Source organism: Pangasianodon hypophthalmus, chromosome 14 (assembly GCF_027358585.1).
Source record: "Pangasianodon hypophthalmus isolate fPanHyp1 chromosome 14, fPanHyp1.pri, whole genome shotgun sequence".
In the NCBI taxonomy this organism is placed as follows: Eukaryota; Metazoa; Chordata; class Actinopteri; order Siluriformes; family Pangasiidae; genus Pangasianodon; species Pangasianodon hypophthalmus.
This window is the reverse complement of record NC_069723.1, coordinates 12490460-12503229: the sequence shown is the minus strand read 5'-3', so window position 1 is coordinate 12503229 and position 12770 is coordinate 12490460. Positions and strand designations below refer to the sequence as shown.

At 40.0% G+C, this 12770-nt stretch overlaps 1 protein-coding gene across 6 annotated transcripts in view; it reads left to right on the top strand.

Annotated features, from left to right (window-relative positions):
* bcas3 (BCAS3 microtubule associated cell migration factor) overlaps positions 1–12770 on the top strand; it is a 202862-nt gene that overhangs the window by 121980 nt on the left and 68112 nt on the right. Inside the window, exon 24 of one of the 6 annotated variants that reach the window (XM_026924235.3) lies at positions 3185–3777. The exons of the other annotated variants lie outside the window; for them this stretch is intronic. Coding sequence (XP_026780036.1) covers positions 3185–3195 — 11 coding nt within the window. The 3' untranslated portion in view covers positions 3196–3777. Of the gene's footprint in view, positions 1–3184; positions 3778–12770 lie in introns of those variants that run through there. 6 annotated transcript variants of the gene reach the window in all.

Genomic DNA, 12770 nt, shown 5'->3' with positions numbered 1-12770 from the left:
TCATGTCTGTATGAGATCACCAGTCGTTGGCATTAACATGAGTATACATGCTTTTTTTTTTTTTTTTTTAACTTCTATAATGTGCTCACTCATTTCTCAACTGTGATATATTATTACGTTTGCTTCGGGTTATGATTATATTAAGACAGGAAAATTAGATTAAGACTGAGGAAAATGGAAACAGCTCCATTTAGCTGATAAGTGGGCATAGATTTTAGACAATGTGGAGTAAGTGTGTGTGTGCATGCGTGTGAAAGAGACCCATGTGTCTGAGTGTGCTCCCTCGTTATGCAAATTAGGGTTCCGCCTCTTAAATCTCCTTTAGCAAATGAGCGGAAAACAGAGATGTAAACAGCTGTTGCACTTAGACATCTGCGAGACTGTCTCTCGTTCTGGCGTGACTCACTGTGTTGCACTGACCCTGTTTTGTACCCCAGGCTTAACCCCTGTTTCTCTGCTCATTCTTTTTTTTTTGTGTGTGTGTGTGTGTGTGTGTTTGGGCTTTATTGTCAGGCGTCAGATGGAGGGGATTTACCCCATTTGACACCTACTTAAACTTGGAGCAGGGACAGTCGGATAATGTTGTTAGACTTGTCCATTGCCCTTCTGTTTATAAGGACTGTGGGAGGTCTGCAAGCTGAAGGCATGACCAGGCGACCTCAGAAATCTGTCTCCGTGTTTCGTCTTCTGTCATTCGTCAAAAAGTGTTAAAAAGTTCAGCTTGACCTGATGCTCTATAAATGACTAGAAAAATTATTATTATTATTATTATTATTATTATTATGAACAGCAATAATAATAATTGCAGAAGGAGTAGCATTTAATTAATTTAAGTACTTTGCCTTAGATCAAATCCCAAAGCATTGTACGCAATCTCAGAATAAAAAAGGGATGCCAAAACCATGAGGCAAGCAGTCAAATAGTAAAACGTCTTTCAAAGAAAATAAATTTAGCACCAAAGGGAGTGATTAGTTTACAGAATAAAAAGAAAAGAATCTCAATATCTTTATGCTTTCGTACTTTAGTTTGATTCATGTGGAAACTAGATTTTCTGCTAACGCTGTTGGGTTAGATACAGGGCTAATATATTACTATAATTTAATCCATGCCAAAGCTGTCAGTACACACACACACACACACACACACAGCAGTTTCACTAGCTTTGTGAGGTACTTCCATGCAGTTTTGTGACCAGCCAAATGCCCTTGCAGTCTCAATCTTTGCATATATCTTGGACACGTGCACACATTTTGATTTTTTTGATAACATAATAACATAATCCTTACCTTACATCAGTGACCAATCGAAACTTTTTAAAAAGCAGAACATTACCACAAGGTCAGTTCTCATGTTTTCCTATCATTTGTTCCTCACATGGGACTAAAAACCTACACACACGCACACCTTTAAGGAGCAGGCTAAGGCATAGATTTTACTGATTTAGTGACTGATAAACAGTTGTGGCCTCTACTGTATGGATTGTATGCACATATCATGTACATAGTATTGACTAACCCCAGTTTTAGTACCCTAGTCATTTTCTGTCACTGCTGTTGGCAGCGGATGATAAACTTTAATCCTGTGAGCGTTTACGTGCTTCTCACTCCAGCACTACAGAAACCGACAGCGGTATTGATCAGTGTTCAGAGCTTTAGCCAGACACTTCACACATTCTGGATGTAAGCAGTACTCAGAGTTTCCTGGCTTTGGCTCAGCTCGTCTCCTTCTTTTCCTGCCCTGTGCCACTGCAGCTGAACCCTGCACTTGGGATATTTATAGCCCGGGGCCAAAGCTCTTCTCTCTTCTCATTAGCTCCCAGCGCTTAGTGGTCAGTCCACATAGCTGCTTCTCCATAAGTGTCACTCGCCTTTTCTCCTCCTCTTCTCGTCTGCTCTCTCAGTGCTGTGGTAATGGCTCCCACCTCAGGCGCCACAGCATGGCCCACACAATGCCAGTCTATGTGTGGAGAAGAAGAAAAGAGGAGTGATGTGGTAATAGTGAAGCCTCTGGTGTCTGACAGTTTTTGCATTACACCACACACACACTCTATATATAACTACACAGATGCACTTGAGCTCAGTGAAGTATGGATATTTTATACCAAGACACACAAACCCACAAATAGGAAAAAAGAATCCTTATTAGAGTTCATGAAGAACAATTCCTCAGAAGATAAATTACTGTATTGTCCAGTGTAAAACTGAGCATGTTATGTAAGAAATAATATAGGGCGTGCTGTTAGAGAACATTAATAAATGCCAGTGTGGTGTGAAGCATCCCGAAGTTGATTATTTTCCAATAACATAATTGCAGCAATTGCAATTTTTATTATTAACAAATGACACATTGTGCTTTTTAATTACAGTCACAGTTAGTTATATTTAATAGTGTGGAATGTCCACGAGACAAGGTAATTCTTATCACTTACATTGTATCAGCCATAAACAGTCACTTCCTCACCAGCCTCTCTTTTTTTCTCTCTCTTGAAGTTAATAAGCCAAAAAAAAAACACAGCTTGTCATGTTACTGAGAAATCGGAAATCGCTAAGTGAAGACTCTCCCATGGAGAAAAACTTACTGACCAATACAAAGTGCTAACACTGGAGCCTCCTTCCATAAATGTGAAATAAACATCTCACCATATCAATGATTATACAGTTTTCTTTGTTCAGTAACGTATATATTATATAATCTATTAATAAACATTTAATCTGTTTATTATTAGATTATATAGAGCATCAGCCATATAAGTCCCTGTGAATGAGTTCTCAAGGTAGCTGTTATAGAAAATTGATCAACACTTTCTGACAAGTCAGATTCAAGATTTTCTTTACTAATATAATATAATATAATATAATATAATATAATATAATATAATATAATATTTTAAATTGATCTAACATGAGCAAATGCACAAAGAGTCTGTACACATCCTGAGCAAGCAAAACCTCTGAACAAGCATGTTTCAACACATTAGAAGTATGATCACTACAGCATCCTGTCCCTGTCCCTGTCCCTGTCCCTGTCCCTGCAGTGTCTGACCCTGTCTACTTGCACCTGCGTCCCCAACACTGTCCCTGACTGAATGATGCAGTACATGTGCATGCTTGAAAAAGGGTGGCCACCTCACCATTAAACACACACCTGTTTTTTTTTTTTCTATTTTCGTTATTGTTCTCTACAGGTATATCCTAAAGGAGGCCCTTCCTGTTGTTTTTCATTTTCTTTGTCTTTTTTCAAGCATGCATATGTCCCACATCACTGTCTCCTCCATCCTCTTTCATTCCCCATATTTATTTGTCATTCATCTTGTGTAAGAAAGGAAGGGAGAGGAGAGAAGATGTGAGGAGAGGAGTGACGCAGCCAGCTCAGGGCCATGCTAGAGCGCAATGGAAGACGACTGCACTCCTGAATCACAAGGTTAGAAATGCTAGTGCCAGATGGAGCAGAACATTGAGTCATCACTGTTATATTGTTCATTAATGATCAGAAATCGTCAAGCTCTGTTCTCAGAAATGAACCATTACCGAGGAGTGCTCATGTAGAGTCAGGCTGGGATTATTTCCCTTGAGTCAGAGCATTCGCTGGTCTGTTAAAGTCTTCAGCACAACCCACCTTCATTTATCTCTAAGTATGTGTTTTATACTGTAAATATTTGTATCTAATTTAGCTCTAACAAATAGATCCAATACTATCGGCTGTAATCTTGTGTTTATTGTCTGTGAATGTTGTATGTAATGTCAATCTAAAATAGTCTAATAAAGAATTTGAGAAAAACCGTGAAAAGTTTTTTTTTTTTTTTTTGTACAATCTCTAGTAGCTGTACATGTTCATTCATGTATGTAATTTGCACAATAACAAGGGGCGAATGCTACATTATTCATGCACTGAGCCCTGCTGCATTTAAACTTCATAATCATCAGCCGGATTTCGGCTCAGGTTGAGGTAGGGACAGCCGTTTTAATGCATAATTGACTTAATACATCTGTCCTTGTCTGTCAATGCCCTTACTAACACTCCACATTAGTGGTGTTAAACATACTACCATGATGTTAGCCATCCATCTTAAACTATTGCTCATATCTGTAATGAGTGGATCAGGGTTTTTTTGTTGTTTTGTTTTATCCTTCAATCTTTCAGACTCTTTCACTGTCTCAGAGTCTAGCAATGACTAGCTGGGTAAATAACACAAGAGTGCGAACTTTGTTCTCTGACTAGGACATGAGCTGTAAAAACAGAAATGAGTAGCATGTGATTGAGGAGTGTTGACAGCACCGAGCTTCTCCAGGACTCGTGCACCCTGTTATACATGAGCTCTGTCCAACATGTCCAGCTCTGTAAAACATCCCAGCGGTAGCCTGTGACCAGAAGCTGCCATTTGTTTAGATAAACCTTATGATATAGAATTTTATTCTTCTTGGCTTCACATGATGGCACACGCCAATTATCAGCCCGCTCATACTCACTACCGCACTTTGTAATCAGCTCCAACAATTATACCATTGAAAATATGCACTGATTGCTCTCTGTGTATATTTTGGACTAAGTGTCCGAGCCAAAAACAATACCGGTCAAAACAAAGCAAGGGTTACGCGGACTCACAATAATTTGCACCGCCTTTGAAGTGTCCAGTCCTGAAATTACAGTGCTGCCATAATGAAGTATTGCCATGCAATTACCCAGCAGTTTAGTGCACAGAGCCACAGAGCAGTGAAAGTGCAATGGGGTGTTGGGAGCAGAGGGCAGGCGCTGAAACTCTAGAAGTAGCGTGCTGTTTTTCTCTGAGTGTTTGGTGCACTTTGTGTGTGTGTTTATGGTTGTGCTACACCATGTGAAGCAGGTTTGGCTCCTTACTGGGTGGCCCTCACCTGAGGTGGCCAGGCCTGATGAATTATGAAGTGGTTGCAATCTCGTTAATATTGCAGCAGCAAACATACAGCATACTGGCACCAGCCTGCATGTTTACAGACAATGCATTTTTAATTAACGCTTAGCTTTGATTCTTGATTTGACAACACCCTGGACCATGGCACAATGTGGCAGAAAAGTAGGTGAGAAGTTATTTCTGGTGCCCAGGTACCACCAAGGGCTTTAAAAGTTTCACTCGGCTGCTTTACACATTGTGTCTTTTGGCTCTGCCCCATGGACTAAATTATGGAGGAGCGATGTGAAGTGCTACAGATGGACCACAGATTTGGAAATGGCTTATGTCTGTTAAACTGAACTGTAGTGGGATTAAGTAAGGAATAAAACACTTTGGGGTGTGCTGTTATAGGAAAAACATCCATGCCGGGGTGGTGTGATGCTGTTACTACCCTGAAGTGTTTCATTCCTCGTATACCACAGCAATTTGCTAATTACAATTTTTAAGTTATTAATGAACGATACGTCATGCTTCTTAAATGATTATAGTTACATTTAAGATTGTGCAACGTCCATGAGACAAGTTAGTTCCTGTTATCATTTATGTCACGTATATCGCTCCCTCACCGGCTTTTCTAATTTTTTTCTCGCTCCTCTGTCCGGAAAACTCTCCCATGATTGAAAACATACTGACAGTGGAGACTCCTTCCATAAATATTAATTAAATGTCTTCGTACATAAAGCTTCACTGCATCAATGATTATAGATTTTTCTTTCTTAAACAACATGTATTTTAAATCTGTTTATTATTAGTCAAGCCAAGTGGGTTTTTATTGTCATTCCTCTATATAGCTTGTATACATTGGAACGAAATGTCATTTCTCCAGGACCATGGTGCAACACAGAACAGTACGCAACACTACATAAAGTGCAATACACACCAGTGTCTGAAGAGTGCAGGACAATATATACACAGAACATGGGCCGTAAACTGTGAATTATTCTGTAGTAAGTATACCAGCAATATTGGCAGCAAAGACAATTTCCATAATGAAAAGTGACTGATGCAGCTTTGTAAAGTGCAGGTGTGCAATGTTTTTGAGTCATACTGGGTTAGGTGTTTGACTACAGCATTTGGAGGCAGTAGGGTGTTGAGTAATCTGACTGCCTCAAGGAAGAAACTGGTGTAGTCTTAGATTAAGTGGAGTGTCTACCATAGAAGTCCCTCTGAATGAGTTACTGTATAAACGATACCGAATTAGAACAAGTGCATTAATATAAACCTGTCGTTTGAATTGCAGCCAGAGCTACTGTCAGAGTTGTGCTGTTATAGAAAATATGAACATATTCAGATTCAAGAATTCAACAGCGCTGTGGTAAGGAGTAGTGTTATTCAGGAAGCCATGGAAACACTAGTTACTAATCATGGGAAGTTGACTCTGTGCTGGCATGGTTCCACCCCTCCACTTGGAGCAGCTTTGATTAAAAGCATACGCAGAGATGTGATGAGCCTCATAGTCACATGACCTGTAGTAGATATACTGGTTGTTTCTTGATCTTCAGATTGTGCTACACTGTTTTAACTCTGAATTCTTGCCTCTAATTCCAGTGTAGACGTCTCACATGCAATTTAACGCCATGTTTCACTATCGTAAGTGACTGAACACTGTTATGTGACGGTATGTTTGCACTATCATTAGATGATAGTTAACCAGGATAATCCCTGACTGCAGCATTAAGAATGATTTCACTCCCACTTCTTTGGAGTCAGCTCTCTTTTTTTCCACTTCAGTGCTAGTGTATCAGACCATGCAGAACCGCAGAGGCTAGCATTTACACCCACCCGCACTTCTTTCACTTGGTGCTCCTGCACTAGCGTGCTAGCAGTGCGAGGGTCAGGCCCTGAGCGCGGCCGGCTGAAATGAGATACATGCCCTGCTCAGGGACGGGAGCAGGGTCAGCAGCTGGTGGAGGATATGGCAATCATTTATAAAAATATGCTTTCTCAAGCCCACAAAAACAAAAGCCCCGAACCCAACAGCTGGGAAGGGTTGGGAGTAGCCCCAAGGCTGGCAAGTTCCCTTCCAGATGGAGAGGTTAGTCCGGGGCTAGCCAGGCCGCTCCACTTAAACTTCCGATTCCCATTAGGTGCAGAGAAGATTGCAGGGGAAGGGAAGAGGAAGAAAAGCAATGAGCATGACTGCTCTGTTTTTTCACCCTGCTTAATCAAATAAAGCAGGAAGCTTCCGAGACGGAAGAATTGTGTTTATTGATATTTGCGCACACACTGTGTTGTTTGTTTTAAAAGTCTTCTCCGTCGTTGTGAAATATTGCAAGTTTTTTTTTTTTCTTCACTTGCCTGAGTTTGAACCTTTTTTTTCTGGGAAGTTGCATCAGGACTCTCTTATTTTTTTCATTAATGTTCCAATTTATTTAAATTGAGCCACTGGGAAATTTCCACCGACTGTGCTTCTACTGCAAGTAAATTGCCAAGCCCAGGTCAATTTATAGTAATAGTAGGCGTTGGATTAAATAGCTGTACGGAGCAGGTCTTAAATAAAAATTGATGAGCCTCTCCACTCTTGTGTTGATGTGACACTCAGCTCAGTGTAGAAGTATTAGGGTCCTGCTGTGGGTATTGTGTTACCCTGGGCTCAATTTGGCTCTATTAAAATGTGCAGTTGCTTTTTTTGGGGTGTGTCAGAACCTGACAAGCGGTCCCTGGATTTGCCCTTAATAAGAGAAATGTACACATGAAAGCCCTGGGAACAGATTCACAGTGCACTATATAATGAAGGTGAGTGAACCCGTGCCAAAAGCTAGTAACCTCGTACAGTGAGGTTGACACGGGGTCCACACAACCTGACAACTGTTTTTTGAGAAGACATGTGATATTCATTGAAAAGCACCACTAAGGTTTACTGTGAGCGGACACAGCGCTGATGTATTAAGCTCTATGTAGCCGGTGAGGATGTGATCACCATTAGGCACCATTATACACCATTACTTATAACTGTCTACGGCAGAGGAAGGCCACGGACAAAAACGTTAGTGCTTTCTCATACACCCAGCAGCTGCCCTGTTCACTTCATTATTTGAGAAAATATAAATCAGTCCATAAAAATAACTTCCTGTATCACACTCATTCTCAAACCTTTTTACTAACTGAGATTTAAGCAAGGAAAATGCACGCCTGTAAGAGCGGCGGTCTGGGAAGCCCTTCACATGATGAAATTTTCACATTTTCTACTATATATAGTTCTGAAAACCTCAGGTTTTCTGGAATTTAAAAATTTCTTTGCATTTATATCATATATATAGAAGTAAAATAAGAAGTAAAGTTAAAGCATTTTAATATCAGGTTACCCCCAAAAAGGGAAAACAAATCCCTTTTTGTTCTAATTCTACTGAAAGATGCCACGCCAAACAGCCTAATCTGTTTGTGGAAAAACAACATTACTAATAAATTGTAAAGAATGATATGTTTACAGTGGGAAATGAGTTATCACTTTGGTCAGCATCATCATTTATGTAAGTCTCTGTCTCATCACCTGAGGTAAAAGTCACTCATGGCATTTAAAAACGAGCCTCATCATTGTCTTTTTACTTGACGGAGCACTATTCATGCTAACATTGGAGAGAAATAATCACTTGCAGTCTGTTTTGTGGGCTAAACTCCTTGTTATTAATGCCTTTTAATAGGTCATTTAGACATTTGAAGACTTTGTCCCTTGTCATCTGTAGTGTGTAATGTCCTATCTTCTTGTATAAATATTTCTGTCCTGCATTGATACTGTCCAGAGATTGCATCTAAACTCGAAACAGACGTTAAGGCTGCTTTCATATGTCCAGCATTCAGTGCATTTGAATTGAAACTCGGTGTGTTCACCAACCAGGTGAGGTTTGTTTGAGCAGATGAGGACACAGCAATCACACTCGGGTGCAGAGTAAAACAATCAATCAATCCGAGACTGCCAGAGAGACACCCAAGACACTTCCAAGCCGAACTCTGGCAGGTTTCGACTACAGTGAGAACATGATTTGAGCCGGAATTAAACTCAGAAAGTGAACTAAACAAGCTGTTTTTTTTTTTTTTTTTTTTTTTTTATTATTATTAAAGATGTGAGCTGCTCAACTGGCATACAAAGCACAAACTGAGCCAAAGCACGGAGCTGGAGTGCTGCAGAAATATCATGTGTTCATGATATCTGGACCAAAGAACAAAAAAAAAAGAAAATACAAAATTACTGATATTTTAAACTACGTATTTATATTATTATTTAATCTTTTGTTTAGCACCGCTTCCATGTTCCATCTCAGATTTCTACACATGCTGCCAAAGTTTTGTTAATGTTTTCTGTCATAATATTTCTGACCAATAAATAAGAGTATTATGAGTGTGCTTTCAGTCCTGCTGTTTACAACACTTTCCTCAGTGCAGTTTTTTTATTACATAGAACTGAATCAAAACAAATAGCAAACAAACCATAAATATCAATTTCACTCTAATTAAGCAAATAATCAAATAAGTAAGAACGCTCCCCTAAGATACATAACACTCTGTTACATAACAGTGTAGCTGCATGTATTGTGGTCAGTAAAGTTCAGCTTGCGCTGCCCAGAGCAGTCAGTTTGCCTCCTTGTGGATTTGAAATGAAATTAATGAAGCTCTGGAACTGTATGGTTCCAGGTACATGATCTTTAATCTCCAGTGTTATTATTCTAGTCACGCATCAGATCCAGTTCAGATATGTACTAAACCCCAGGACAATCTAAGCAAAAAAAAAAAAAAATGTTACCACATATTCATACACGTGTTAACTGACATGATATAATAAGCCCTTGTGTGTGACAGTGTGATGCTTAAGACACTCAGTTCTCGTACAATGAGACACTTTGTCAGAGCACCCTTACTTCTGGTGCAGTGTGACCTGCTTGTCTGTATGCTTTTTTTTGTCAGGGAGTCGTGAGAAAGACAAATCTCTCTCTTACTCTTTCTCTGTTTGCCAGTCTCTATCTTCATCCCCCACACACACACTCCATGCGTGTGACTGCGTGTGTCTGTGTGAGTGTGTGCCGTGGTGTGTTTGTCTTGTGATGCATGCCGGTCTCCGTATGGTTGACTACCTGATCCTTCAGCCCCTCTGGGCCCTCAGCGCACCAGCACAGCTCAGGGTTATGACCTCAGGGCCTGTCGGGGTCGCAGCGGCGGCCAGCGGGGGCAGGCATTACAGGCCCATTACTGCAGGAAATTGAAAACACAGAGCCCGGCTCAGACACAAGTCGCCTGCGCACTGACGCCATTTGTAGGGCCTAATTGTGTTGTAATTAAGACAAACCTGGAGGAAGATGGAGCAAGTGCCTGAGGCAAGAGGAAGGTCAGAGAGAAATGGAGAGAGGAAACCAATCATCACATTTCACACGCAATGAAACAATCTCACAGTGTTAAACTGTGGAAATGTGTGTGTGGGAGGGCAGCCCTTTTGTTTTGCTTTTCTTTTTTTTCTCTTTCTCCTCAGCCATATTCCTGTTCCTCTTGTAGTGTTTTTTTTTTTTTTTTTTTTTTTTTTTTTTTTATGTTGGGTTTTGGCATCAGATTTATTAATTGCGATTTTAAGATTCATATTACATTTTCATTTTCACAGCAGTGTCATCTCATAGTAGTTTAGTTAGTAATTTGTAGATTTTTCCATCACCTCAATCCTGTGTAGCATAGGATGCACAGAACTGATTAAAATGGCAGGCTTTAGCCTGGATAATGAAATCGACTACCACTGTGTTTATTCCAGTCAGCTTGAATTAGGATAAAGAGTGCCAAGACCCATCATTGTTTCTAACCCTCTTACCCTAACTCTAAAGATTTTCACTCTTCACCATACTCTCACTGCAGACATGCCAACATCTACAGTTTAGCCTTAGCGTTTAGCAGCAATACAGCAGCCGCCTGAAACCTATACCTTTCTGCTTTTTTGGATAAAGCAGCAGTCAGACCAAACATGAATAAAATTCTTGTGGAAGAAAAGCCAATTTACTGAAGGGGAAAGGAAGCGGGATGAGAAAGACATGTTTGTTTAGTGGTTAGGTCTGTGTACATTGCATCCTTTCATTTTTCATTTTGAAAAAAACAATTTTAGTTTCGCTTGGCATATACTAAAATAGGGTCGGTTCAATTTTTTCATAAAATTATTTTTAAAAAATATAATATTAGCCCTTTTTTAATTGTTTCTACTTGTTTCACCACACAGCCTAGTAATCAAATATTCATAAATCGAAATATGAAAAACCGCCCACTTTCGTCGTGCTGCTATTTTACATGCTCTTATATCAGCTTAAGATGTGTACCTTGTTTTCATTGTTATGATAAAAATGGGATAAAAATCTGCAAAAATAAATTTTCGGTGATTAAAATATTCTTAAATTTCAGCACCTGGAAAATCTTGCTGATTTTTCCAGCTGCTATGTTGTCCTCTTCTTCCATCACCCTGTTGCTTTTTTTTTTTTTTTTTTTTTTTTAAATAACACAGTGAGCCATATTAGCAGTACATCAGGCACTAAATCTTTAATCTACCCTTTTTTTGCTAGTTGCTACCCAGTAATTGCTGATATACATCCTATCACACATTACAAGAGCTTTTTTTATAATATTAATAGCTCATTTGTTAGTCGGATGCAGTTACTTTCACGCCATACCAACTTTATCTGGGTGAACTTTCACCTGTGAATCCACGAGCCTCTGTTTTGTGAGCCAATAGAAAACAAGGTGTCAGTTGTGGTCTGTTTGGCAAGTAAAAAAAATAGAGTAGCTGTTTATTATTAAGTAACAGTCACACCAGATTTTTCCTCTCTGTTTTTTTTTTTTTCTAATGTTGCTTGGCACATATCTGAAAAAAAAAATTCTGTCTCATCCACTGACATACACTAGGGTTTTGTGGTAAAATTCTGTTTTGTCTCTCTGCCTGATAGGATTTTCTTGTTAGCAATGTTGGCACTTCTATCACTGTCCTGTGCTTCTTTGTTTATAAGTCTGATAAAGTTAATCATTTATGTGAATAGGACCCTGGTGATTGAAAACAAACAGGCAGTCATATGGCTGAGGTGCAGTTCTGATCTGTGTGTGTTTGTGCCATTGGCCTCCGCAACTCCGGGCCACCCTGTAAACAGACACCTATCAGCAGCTGGACACTTGGCAGCAGAACAGGCCTGCATGTGGAGAACACTGACCCCACCGACTCCCTGTCTCCACACACGAACGAACACACAGAGCTGTGTGCATCGTTCACCACCCCCCACCCCACCCCGGTTTGACCGTGACTCGTCCTGACTCCTGCAGTGACAGACAGCGTGATGTTTACTGGCTCTCCGGAAACCTCCTCAGGAAGAGTGCCTCTCCCCACTTCCAAATTTGTATTTTTAAATCAACACTTACTTCAGTTTATTTGTGCCCCACAACAAGCCAACAGGATTTATTGTGTCCTAATCTAAAGAGAGTGTCTCAATTTCCGAAAGTAAAGTGCTTAAAATGTCTGTAAGAATGTAAACGGAATGTGGTTGAAATTATACAAGAAGAGATAGCAGCGATCTCTTAGTCAAAATGTTTTCACTGAAGTGCAGTTGGGAGTCTCTCGAGGCTTGCCAGGAAAACACTCAAACTTATCTTCCTTCCTCTGGGCTCTTGTTCCAGACCTTCGACTGGAGTGGTTAATCTTAACACACGTTTTAATTACTGCTTATGAAATGGGTACAGGTTGATCCAGTACCATGTCTTGCCACACTGAGAGGTGAATAACCCGTGTTTACTTGAGTTTCATGTTTACTGCCTTCTCTGAGTGTAGTGTGAGTCCCTAAGAAGTTGGTGAAGTTTCACAGTTATTCACGAGGACCTAAATCAGAACTTCACTCCATGTCTT